This window comes from Trematomus bernacchii, unplaced genomic scaffold (genome assembly GCF_902827165.1).
Source record: "Trematomus bernacchii unplaced genomic scaffold, fTreBer1.1, whole genome shotgun sequence".
Lineage (NCBI taxonomy): Eukaryota > Metazoa > Chordata > Actinopteri > Perciformes > Nototheniidae > Trematomus > Trematomus bernacchii.
In genome coordinates, this window is record NW_022987593.1 from 11,972,053 (window position 1) to 11,984,010 (window position 11,958).

Below are 11,958 nucleotides of genomic sequence, written 5' to 3' on the forward strand. Positions count from 1 at the left end.
CACTTTCCCTCTGTTCATTTACAGATACATCTCCACAGAGAACTTTAAACAGACTAACTGACTCTTATTCTCACATATTTTAAGGCGTACTCCAGCTCTGACATCCCAGAAGCTCAGGTCCAGCTCTTGGGCCCGGCGTCCCGCGTTGCCACAGTGGAGAACATCGACATGTGGACCATCACTCAGATCGACACTCTCTCCTCTCTGATGGACTCGGACAATGGGGAGTGGGACTCGAGCCTGGTGAGCAGACAATTAATTAAAGGGGACCTATTGTGAAAAATCCACTTTTTCATGTCTTTTATACATCAACATGTGTCCCCTCTGTGTAAAGAGATTCTGAAAGTTTCAGGAAAAAAGATTCTCTCACTTTTTGTCCTGATCCATTTATGGCGCGTTTCCACTGCAGCGCGGAGCTCGCTTTAAGCGTGCCGAGCCATGCGGGGCCCGTTTTTGGTTGCGTTTCCACTTGGCCTAGTACCGGCTAGCGGGTCCTAATTCACAGTTTTTCTGGCCCCATAAAATCGTGGTTCTAGGGCCAGGAACACCAGGCTGAGTCGTGCTGAGTTTGCTAAACTAGAGAGAGAATCGCTGGCAAGGGGGCTACAACTACAACAAGATGAACATATTTGACCGTGATTTAATTGTAATACACGTTTCAAAATGATGCCGAAGTAACAACATACTGATACCGGTTAGTAAAAACCATGAATTAATGCTTTGACAAGTCTGCAGACAGACGGCAGGCGAAAAACCTTTTAAAATGCGTGTTTTCTAAATGGAGATCGGCTAAGCTAACGCAGTATATGCTCCGACCGTCCACACTCACAACAACGGCCTATACAGACATAAATAAAGCAGCGACTGTACTCGCCATGACACAGGCAGTCTGTGGTTTGTACTTGTTTAACTTTTGTCTAGTTTCTGAACAGATATGAGGAGCTGTGAGCTCTGAGTGCTAACAGCTAACGGCTGTGTTGTTTTTCTGGGGTTCTCATTGAAGATGACGTCACGGCTCCGCCTACACTGCGTTACTATAGATACTACCCCAGTTCCTAAACTGTAATAGAAATGCACCATAAAGTGAGCCAGTCCTAACGAGGCCTAGCCTTACCGAGCGAGGCCGTGTAGTGGAAACGCGCCATTATATAAAAACCTGTCTGAAAATGAGCTGATTTTGGCCACTTTATGATGTCATAACGATTGTTTGGCTTGTGTAACCATTAGCCAATCTTCATGATGTAGTCACCTGGAATGGTAAATTATAAATAAAATAAATAAAATAAATAAATAAAAACCTTCAAATGAGAAGGTGTGTCCAAACTTTTGACTGCTACTGTATGTGTACAAATATGTGCTTGTGTGTCCTGATGAATGAGTGTTTTCTGTTGTCACCAGACGAAGGCCATCGTCTCTAAGTATCTGAGTACTGAGGGGAACAGTCTGGGCAGCACGGAGCTCAACAGCCTCGGAGGAACCAACCTCTGCTTCCTCGACGTCAACGTCCTGCAGAACATTTCCTCACAAAGCCTCAAGTAAGGATCGTGTGTGTGCGTGTGTGCGTGTGTGTGTGTGTGTGTGTGTGTGTGTGTGTGTGTGTGTGTGTGTGTGTGTGTGTGTGTGTGTGTGTGTGTGTGTGTGTGTGTGTGTGTGTGTGTGTGTGTGTGTGAGGATCATAGCTCGACTGTCTGTTAAAATATGTTGTACGTTTTAAACTGCCGCTTGATTCAAGTACAACATTTCAGAAAACCGCTTCTTCTTGCTTTAACATCCACCCAGGAGATGCCAAATGATGATGATTGTAGTACAACATAAATCCAAATAAAATAACAGTTTTTTCAAGTATTTCATAATGTAAATGTGTGTACTTAATCCATTGTACTCTTGTTTACGTTGTTTGTATCCAGCACCTGTAGACAGAGGTTTTTAGCTTGAGCCTATTTTCGTCTCTTACTCTGTGTCTCTTGCTCTGCAGAGAGGCCAACGCCCTGACGGTGTCCTCCTGCACCTTGGAGAAAAAGAAAGCCCTGTTCACCATTGCCAAAGAAGCGTTTGACACAAACACCCGCGCAACAAATATCCCTACTTCCACCTACCAGCTCATGGAACCTTACTTGGGTAAGCAAAAAGACCCACACACACATCCATACAGCAAAACTTTATTTTGAACACAGTTAATCCCGTTTATTTCTGTCCTGGCCTGCAGGAGGCGCGGATTTATCCTATGTCAAAAGTCTGTCGACCTCCGACATCAACATGGACATGGCTACCTTCACCGCACTGGACGAGAATGTTATACTGGTCAGTGGTGTGTGTGTGTGTGTGTATTAGGGGTGGGAAAAATAATCGATACATCATAGTATCGCGATACTTGGCGATATTGTATCGATACACGGACGCCAAGTATCGATATTTTATTATATAAACTGTAGCATATCCCTCCGAAACAATGTGTATATAAAACAGGAAGTTACGTTAAGACATGTATACAATTGCAATGAAATTAACAAAAACAATGCCATCTCCTTTTCAGGTTCAAATAACACAAATTGTGTTATTTACATAAACTATTCATATTGCAAATACATTTTTTAACCAGGAAGGGAAGACAGACATGGATATGACCCATGTGATTTGCATTATCGCAATATATCGTATCGCAATACTTAGCATATCGTAGAATCGCAATACTATCATATCGTGGCTTAAGTATCGTGGGCAGCCTGGTGATTATGTGTGTTGAATATAGTTTTTTTTGTAAGCAGTGAGCAGTAAGGGTTGCAAGGTCTTTGAAGGCAGAAGTCTTTAAAAGGTGGACCTTTTCCGAGAGAACTTAAAGAGGCGCCAGCCATACTAAAGAAAAAGCACTTAAGCCGGACGCAGGTGGAATAAATATCCAAATCCCAAAGCATTAATACAACTTTGCGAAGTTTTACTCTACAAGTTAAAGTCCTGCATTTCAATCTTTGCTTAGAAATACAAACCAACCATTTTAAATATCAACGTCTTGCATCAACTTTAGGTTACTTGTGTAACCCCTGTTCTCAGAGTAACCGAATGCAATAAATGAGAACACACATTTGGACAGCTCCAAACTGGAGGGGTGCCAGCCGCCATTTGCTGTAAGAAATACACTGACGAGGGATTAGTACCTCATACATCCCCACAAAAACCCTAACTACAGTATAAGAAGTAGTTGAGTAAATGTACTTGTTTAGTGGTTGATGCTACCTGCATGTTTAGCTAGGTCTGTGTGTTTTTGTTAATTTTCACACAAAAATCTTTGCTCTGCTCTCCATAGGACCTGACTGTTAATGACGTCAAAGGTCTGCTCGGCACCAACTTGGCAAATTTGAAGTCCTATGAAAACCAAACGCCAGTACAGACCTGGATTAGCCAGAGGCTCCAGACTGACCTCAACACGCTGGACATCGGGCTCACGGGAGGCAAGGCCGGCTCTCCAACCACCGGCTCTCCAACCACCGGCTCTCCTTCCATCACCACTAAGTCTCCTACCACCACTAAGTCTCCTACCACCACTAAGTCTCCTACCACCACTAAGTCTCCTACCACCACTAAGTCTCCTACCACCACTAAGTCTCCTTCCATCACCACTAAGTCTCCTACCACCACTAAGTCTCCTACCACCACTAAGTCTCCTACCACCACTAAGTCTCCTACCACCACTAAGTCTCCTACCACCACTAAGTCTCCTACCACCACTAAGTCTCCTACCACCACCAAGTCTCCTTCCATCACCACTAAGTCTCCTACCACCACTAAGTCTCCTACACCACTAAGTCTCCTACCACCACCAAGTCTCCTTCCATCACCACTAAGTCTCCTACCACCACTAAGTCTCCTACCACCACTAAGTCTCCTACCACCACCAAGTCTCCTTCCATCACCACTAAGTCTCCTACCACCACTAAGTCTCCTACCACCACTAAGTCTCCTACCACCACTAAGTCTCCTACCACCACCAAGTCTCCTTCCATCACCACTAAGTCTCCTACCACCACTAAGTCTCCTACCACCACTAAGTCTCCTACCACCACTAAGTCTCCTACCACCACTAAGTCTCCTACCACCACCAAGTCTCCTTCCATCACCACTAAGTCTCCTACCACCACTAAGTCTCCTACCACCACTAAGTCTCCTACCACCACCAAGTCTCCTTCCATCACCACTAAGTCTCCTACCACCACTAAGTCTCCTACCACCACCAAGTCTCCTTCCATCACCACTAAGTCTCCTACCACCACTAAGTCTCCTACCACCACTAAGTCTCCTTCCATCACCACCAAGGCTCCTACCACCACAACAAATGGCACCTCCACAGGTGAGTCACCATGTAGTAGTAATAGTTTTCTACCTGTGTTTTGAATTTTTGTTTTACTTTAATGTATGCACCACAACACCAAGTCAAATTCCTCGTACGTGTCAACCTACCTGTTAATAAACCTGTCTCTGATTCTGTCACATGGTTCCTATCACCATATTCAGCCCCGCCCCTTTCCCCGTTTCGGGTTCAAATGTCTTAGTTCTTCTTTTATTTGGGATCAATCACAGCTACACTACGTTGATCAGAGGCTTTTAAAGTACCACATCCATCCTCTGTTAGTGGCTGTGAGGATGACATATGAAAATGACCTAAAATCTCATATGAGGACATTTTTGATAACTCTGTAGTGTCCTGTGGTGCAGATGGCCCTGCTTTGAAGAACTAGCAAAAGTACCAAAGCAAATATGCCGGTTGGACTGCATACTAAAGCTCATGTTGACACTTTATAATAACTCTCACTGCCAGAAGGATAGACAAAAGTCCACAGTGTTGACATTTATAAAACAAGTTAACCTAGAGACTCAATTAGCCTAGTGTGCTATTTAGCTAGCAGACATTAGCTATTTAGCAAGTGAATCTATCCATCTATCTATCTATCTATCTATCTATCTATCTATCTATCTATCTATCTATCTACTATCTGTCTGTCTGTCTGTCTGTCTATCTATCTATCTATCTATCTATCTATCTATCTATCTATCTATCTATCTATCTATCTATCTTCTGTCTGTCTGTCTGTCTGTCTATCTATCTATCTATCTATCTGTCTGTCTGTCTGTCTGTCTGTCTGTCTGTCTGTCTGTCTATCTGTCTGTCTGTCTGTCTGTCTGTCTGTCTGTCTATCTATCTATCTGTCTGTCCGTCCGTCTATCTACTGTCTGTCTGTCCATCTATCTATCTGTCTGTCTGTCTGTCTGTCTGTCTGTCTGTCTGTCTGTCTGTCCATCTATCTACTATCTATCTATCTATCTGGCTGTCTGTCTCTCTGTCTGTCTGTCTGTCCATCTATCTATCTATCTACTATCTGTCTCTCTGTCTGTCTGTCTGTCTGTCTGTCTGTCCATCTATCTATCTATCTACTATCTATCCATCTATCTATCTACTATCTATTTGTCTGTCTGTCTGTCTGTCTGTCTGTCTGTCTGTCTGTCTGTCTGTCTGTCTGTCTGTCTGTCCATCTATCTATCTATCTACTATCTATCCATCTATCTATCTACTATCTATCTATCTGTCTGTCTGTCTCTCTCTCTGTCTGTCTGTCTGTCTGTCTGTCTGTCTGTCTGTCTGTCTGTCTGTCTGTCTGTCCATCTATCTATCTATCTACTATCTATCCATCTATCTATCTATCTATCTACTATCTGTCTCTCTGTCTGTCTGTCTCTCTGTCTGTCTGTCTGTCTGTCTGTCTGTCTGTCTGTCTGTCTGTCTGTCCATCTATCTATCTATCTACTATCTATCCATCTATCTATCTACTATCTATCTGTCTGTCTGTCTGTCTGTCTGTCTGTCTGTCCATCTATCTATCTATCTATCTATCTGTCTGTCTGTCTGTCTGTCTGTCTGTCTATCTAGCAACATTACCAGAGATCCTCTTTCACATCATCATGAAACAACAGTTACATTTATGTCTGATCTTAGTTGAACATAAGCTGGATATATTGGGTATTGGATGAATGATGTCAGTATTACTGATGTCTAAAGTGAGTTTGTGTGTCTGTTTCAGGAGCCCACATCCGAGCAGAAGCTGGAGTCACCTTCTCCGTCCTCTTCGCGCTCTTCATCGCTTCTCTTGTATGAAAAAATACATGGCTGATGTTTGTCATTGAGCAAAATGAATATATAGTTATAGAAGAAATAGTGGTAGCTACATGCTACATTGTACTGATTTAACTGTGCAATAACCAAACAGTAAATGTAAATAATGTATCCTTAATTTGTTTATTCTTCAGCAGCAAGTGCATGCTCTGAATGTTAAATGCACTTTTTAGGCTCATATATTTACTACTTTTGTGTTTTTTCCCTGGTGTTTCAGGTGTTATGATTGTTAAAATGAAAGGTTAAAAAAATGAAGGTGAAATTATGTATTTAAGTCATTGTAAATCATATAGAAACAGCCCTTTGTGTTCTGTAGACAGGCTTACCTTGATTACGATAAATAATAAAAACTTGATTTTTACATTGTTGAACAATCATTAAAGTTTCTCTCTTGCTTGGTCACAGTTTATTAATATTACGGTTTGAAGTGAACACATTTTCACAAAGAGTCACACGCTTTAATCTGTGCAGGAAACCAACACCATCAACAAATGTAGTTGCAAAGTCATTATGAATACAGTCTGTGTCTCGAGTCCAGCCTTCTAAGGCAGCCACTAACAAGACGAATAATAGTGTTAACTTTTATTACTGTCATACTCAGGATAAACACATTTTCTGAGTTTTGACAGTGTTTCATTCAGGACGAAACGTCAGTCTGTAGTCCGACATTTCAGTTTGTGTTGCAACAAACAATATTTTCCACATGAGTTTATCTGAATATTATTTAATCACAAGTGAATCATTTGGATATAAGTAATCAAAAAAGCCTTGTGTTAGTGCCTTAAACTATGATTCTACTATCAAAACACAGCTTGAGTATTAGTTATAAGCGTTTGTACACGCCAAGTACAGCCTTGCAGGTGGGACAGGTGTGCTTTGCGTCTTTCAGCCGGTCCACACAGAGCGGGATGAGACAGCAACCTAAAACAAAGCTGGAGAGGACAAAAGAGAATATCAGGATTCAGGATATAAGTGACTGCTAACATCTTATTTTTTCATGAATCAAAAACTAAAATGATCACTACTTGTTTATGAATTTCACAAGTCAGTTTCCTTCTGATCACACATCAGCACATCTGCTGCTGAAATATGAATTACACCTGGTAACTTAGACAGGATGTTGTTATGGAAATGAAACCGTTTCTTCATTAAAAAGTCACATTCTTTTCAATAGCCTCTATGTCATGTGACCGAATGACTCCAGATCAAGGCAACATTGTAATACTACACTGGACGAGTAAATCACATCTGTTTTGAGAAATACCACCCTTTAATAAAGTGTCATTAATTTATTTCATAACAACATTAATATTGAAAATAAAATGAGATTTATCAACAAAAAAAGCTGAATTTAGTTAAAATAATTTCTTTGAAGAAACATGTGACTTTTCAATAGAGAAACAGTTTCCTTTTTTATAAGAAAGTCAATGTCAAAAATCCAATATAAAGAGATGCATACTACTTGGAGTCATTGGGTTACATGTTATGGAAGCTATTATACAAATCCAAGAGTTTTCAATTAAGAACTGCACCTTTTTTGAGAATTGTATTAAATATAAAATAGAAGAAATACTAAAATCCTAAAAAACTAAGGATGTCTTGAGTAGTTATTTAGTTCTACAACAATCTGGAGTCATAAAGACGCATGGCAAGGAGAGTTGTTACTTAAAAAACCTTAGATTTGTTCATAAAGGTTTTCATATAAAACAGACAAACCCCAAAAAGCCAATAAAAGTAGTGTGTCCTCCTTGTCGAGTTTAGTAACAATATATGGTAAATGCGACTTTTCAATAAAGAAAATGCTGAATTATCACAACAATATTCATATAAAGTAGAAAAAGCACTGAAATATGAATATTATAATGAACCCAGTTACGCTCCACCCCTCTTCACCCACAGAAGAAGAGTCCTCCACAGAGCAGGTAGGTGAGCAGCCCGGAGGAGTGATGCACCTGGGAGAGGACCGTCTGACGGCACTGAGGACAGGACACCTGGACCGGACCGTCCCCCAGAGGACCGACTGCCACTGCTCAGCATCAGGAGGGAGGAGAAGTGAAGTACAACAGAACACATGGGGGGTTTTTTTTTTCAAGGATTCAAGGCTTTTATTGTCAACATAGCTACAGTGTAGTTATGACAATGCAAATCCTGTGATCTAAGATTTTCATTGTCATAACTACACTATGTACAAATGACAATAAAAGCCTCGAGTGTGTCACAAAACGTTGTGATAAGAGTTAGAATTTCTAAAAAAGTTACAGGATATTGGAGCTTTTTAATAATGAGGAGCAACCCATGTGTTCTGTCGTACAGCCGGTATAGACTCACCCACTGGTATTTGTGCATTTGCCATAGTTCCTGTAAATAAATCGTATCAAACATTTAGGTATAGGGCTGCAACATGTACATACTTTTTAATTATTTAGTAAATTATTGTAGTGATCACAAATGCAACGTATATCAGAATCAGATTATACGTATTGTCATCATTCTCAGGCACAAACAATGTCATAGGCTTCTCTCAATGCAGTAAAATAAATAGGAATACAATAAGTAGTGGTAAAAGCAGTGGTAGCAGCATAGAGAAGGCCCCAATTATATTAGATTAAAATAAATGAAATGTACATATGTAAATACTTTACAATACTACAGCATATGGCTGGGTGTTCCTAAATAGATGTCATCAATATAAGTAATCATACATCTTTGAAATCTTTCAACCTTCGGTTATTGACTGCCTCTATTTTGACAAAAATAATAAGGCATTATTTTTTAACAGTTTGAACATTATTTAAAGGAGAACACATTTTTTTTTCAGTTTGGGAGGTATTTTTAATCAGGTGGTTTTGTTTGTGTGCAGGAACATTTTTGATTCCTAGAATCCTAGGGAGGCGTGTGGTGCAGTGGGTTGTGTGTTGGTTTTCGGATCAAGTGGTCACAGGTTCAAACCCCACTGCAGTCAGCATGTCGTTGTGTCCCTGAAGACACTTCACCTCAAATTGCTCCTGTGGGGATTGCACACAGTATTGAGTATGTAAGTCACTTTGGATAAAAGCGTCTAACAAGTGACATGTAATGTAGAACATATTCTCAAATCACTATGTGACTCTTGTATACTATATTTTTCTGTGTATCTGTGTTATTGTGTTGCTCTGTTGGAGAAGCCTTTGACCTAAGATTTTCATCGGCATAACTACTCTGTAGCTATGTTCGTATGACAAAATAAAGAACCTTGAACCTTGTGAGCCTCATTAACCATGCAAGTAAGACGTACAGTACACCTATACAGTATGGAATTAAACATTGTTACTTGTTATAGTGCAACACAGTTCACACTGTAACGCGGACAAATATCTTACAGATAGCTTAAAATCCTATAAATACTATTAGTTAAACAAATGAACAGTTTCTAAATAAAGCAGAGTACTTACAGTCGTTGTAGAGTAAAGTCTGACTCCAGAGTTTTCCCCACCGCCGGCTACACCTCCTTCTCTTCCCCTGAAGTCATGAGATTGCTGAATTGCCTCCTGTGTGAACTTCTCTGACCCAACCCTGCCACAAATCAAATGAGCGAGGAAATACTTTTATAACAACAATCATAGATTTCCTATTTCCCACATCGGTGCATGAGAGGAAATCTCTTACATGCTAACCTTTGACATGATATCGGTTTTTTTGCAACAGTATATATATATACACATGCCAATAAAAAAACACATACATATGTTTTAGGTTGATTTGATTTCTTAAATCTCCACAGTCATTTCCTCATGATAGAAATAGAGATGGGTGCAAATGACCTCTTCAAATGGAAATAAACAACTACCATCTGTTAAAGTGAAACACATACTGATGTTTTTACAAGGCATTTCGTCACATAAGAAAGTAGTAAAAGCTATTTTTAAGAATGAAGGAACATAAGATGTATAAGTATCTGGTCAACTTGAAAACATTTACAACATCCCTGTGTCTGAGAGACTTGCAGTGCATGCAACTAAAGACTAATACCTCTCCATTCAGACTGAAATGAGCAGCACATGACTCCGACTGCTCCAATTCAATCTGGCATTTAACTCTTTGCTGAACACAGCGCTACGGGATGTCCCTTCAGCACCAAGGACATACCTTCATACAAACATAAATCTATTTTTTTTTTAAAGGCCAAGAATATATTATATATTTTTTAAAAGGTGTTGGTTATTTCTTGAAAGGCTTGGCATCGTAGTTTTTATCAAACACTGTCAAATAGACGTAAATGACACATTATTGGGAGTTGTTTTAAAGGTCCCATGTCATGGCCATTGCTACTGATCATAATTCCATTGTTGAGGTCTACTAGAATAGATTTACATTGTTCAATTTTCCAAACTCACATTGGTTTCTCATACAGCATCTCTGTATAGGATGTGTATTCACTCTCTGTCCTAAACGGCTTGTTGGAGCTCCTGCCCCCCCTCCCTATGAGCCCACTGTGCTCTGATTGGTCAGCTCGCCCACTCTGTTCTGATTAGTCAACCACCGTTACAGCTGGACATCAGTGTTTATGTGTTACAATGGTGTTTGTTAGCAACCAGAAAATGACACCAGTAATGACAAACAGATGAGAATGCTGCGTGGGGTCTGGGTGCCGTGTTGGCACGTAACGGCTCCGCGGACGTAACGTAACGGCTACGCAGATTGTTCCATTTGGGTATGGTCACGTCACTGTACCCGGGAAGGAAAAAATGGAAAATGAGAAATCTCCAACGAGGCGTTCTGGGGCAGCATAGACAGGTCTTTTCTGTGTTAGAGTTTTACTCGCTACAGGGTGTACTTTGAGGGTTTTTGACTCTGCAGACCGTTTATATGCAGAAAAACTTTCATAACACACAAGGGGACGGGTAATAACCGGAAAAGCATGTGATGGGAGCTTTAAGATACAGATTAATATGTAGTGAAACAAGTACTCATTCTTTACTGAAGTAAAAGCAGAGATAGCATAGTCTAAAAATACTGCAAGTAAGCAAGAAAGTCCTGGTTATTATTAGCAACATTTACTTAAAGGTGGGGTAGGTAAGTTTGAGAAACCGGCTCGAGATACACTTTTTGTTATATTCCATGGAATGCTCTTAACATCCCGATAGCAATGAATATCTGAAGTGCTTTGACCAAAAATCCATAAAAAAATTTCATCTGTGGAAGCCGTAGTACTGTAAAAAGCACGACCAATCATTTTAGCCGGCCCGGCTAAAATAACTGGATGGCCTACCTGCCTGTCAGCCTTCCATCTGGGCACAAACTTATCTTGTGCCCTCATTGGTCATGTGCGCGTTCGTGTGTGTTGGAGGAGGGGCTCTGTAAGGAAGTGGCAGATTTCTTCCGGCTGTGTATTTTCAAATTCTAGAGCACTCGAGCTGGTTTCTCCAAAATTACCTACCCCACCTTTAAAGTATCAAAAGTTAACACAAAATGTGTCAAAGTTGGTAAAAGTATACAATAAACAATTAAACTGTTAATATGTGCTTCGCATGCACAAGGACTGCATATGGAAATGAACTAATAAAGCATCGTTTCCCTTTGAGATGAATGTATATGTATGCATGGCCCCTGTGCAAATGTAAAATGAACTACAGTGTGTCGCGTTACTGAAGGAACATCGATGCAATCTTTACTTCATAGTGCTTCTTATGGTGTGTATTCAGTAAGAAGCAACTGATAAAACAAAGAAATGCATGAATTGTATATCAGATATGGGAGCAAAGGACATTTTGTATTTTTTACCTTCATTCCTAGATATCAACAAAAGGAGGACTTTTAGA

The 11,958-nt window shown here is 40.3% G+C and overlaps 2 protein-coding genes across 4 annotated transcripts in view; one reads left to right on the forward strand and one right to left on the reverse strand.

The window, feature by feature from the left end:
* LOC117481709 overlaps positions 1-6,521 on the forward strand; it is a 41,698-nt gene extending 35,177 nt beyond the window's left edge. Inside the window, exons 52-58 of one of the 3 annotated variants that reach the window (XM_034129547.1) lie at positions 85-243; positions 1,399-1,535; positions 1,976-2,118; positions 2,207-2,301; positions 3,302-3,612; positions 4,302-4,342; positions 6,069-6,521. In XM_034129547.1, coding sequence (XP_033985438.1) covers positions 85-243; positions 1,399-1,535; positions 1,976-2,118; positions 2,207-2,301; positions 3,302-3,612; positions 4,302-4,342; positions 6,069-6,142 — 960 coding nt within the window. In that variant the 3' untranslated portion in view covers positions 6,143-6,521. Of the gene's footprint in view, positions 1-84; positions 244-1,398; positions 1,536-1,975; positions 2,119-2,206; positions 2,302-3,301; positions 4,343-6,068 lie in introns of all 3 variants that reach the window. The other 2 variants (XM_034129546.1, XM_034129545.1) reach the window with 2 other exon arrangements.
* A 462-nt stretch (positions 6,522-6,983) lies between these two features.
* On the reverse strand, positions 6,984-8,558 carry LOC117481957 (lipopolysaccharide-induced tumor necrosis factor-alpha factor homolog). Its single transcript, XM_034129902.1, has 3 exons — positions 8,489-8,558; positions 8,054-8,186; positions 6,984-7,092 (listed from the first exon to the last, which is right to left on the reverse strand). Exons 1-3 carry the CDS (start codon positions 8,511-8,513, stop codon positions 6,984-6,986), a joined length of 267 nt encoding a protein of 88 aa, XP_033985793.1. The 5' UTR covers positions 8,514-8,558.
* Between the last annotated feature and the right edge of the window lie 3,400 nt (positions 8,559-11,958).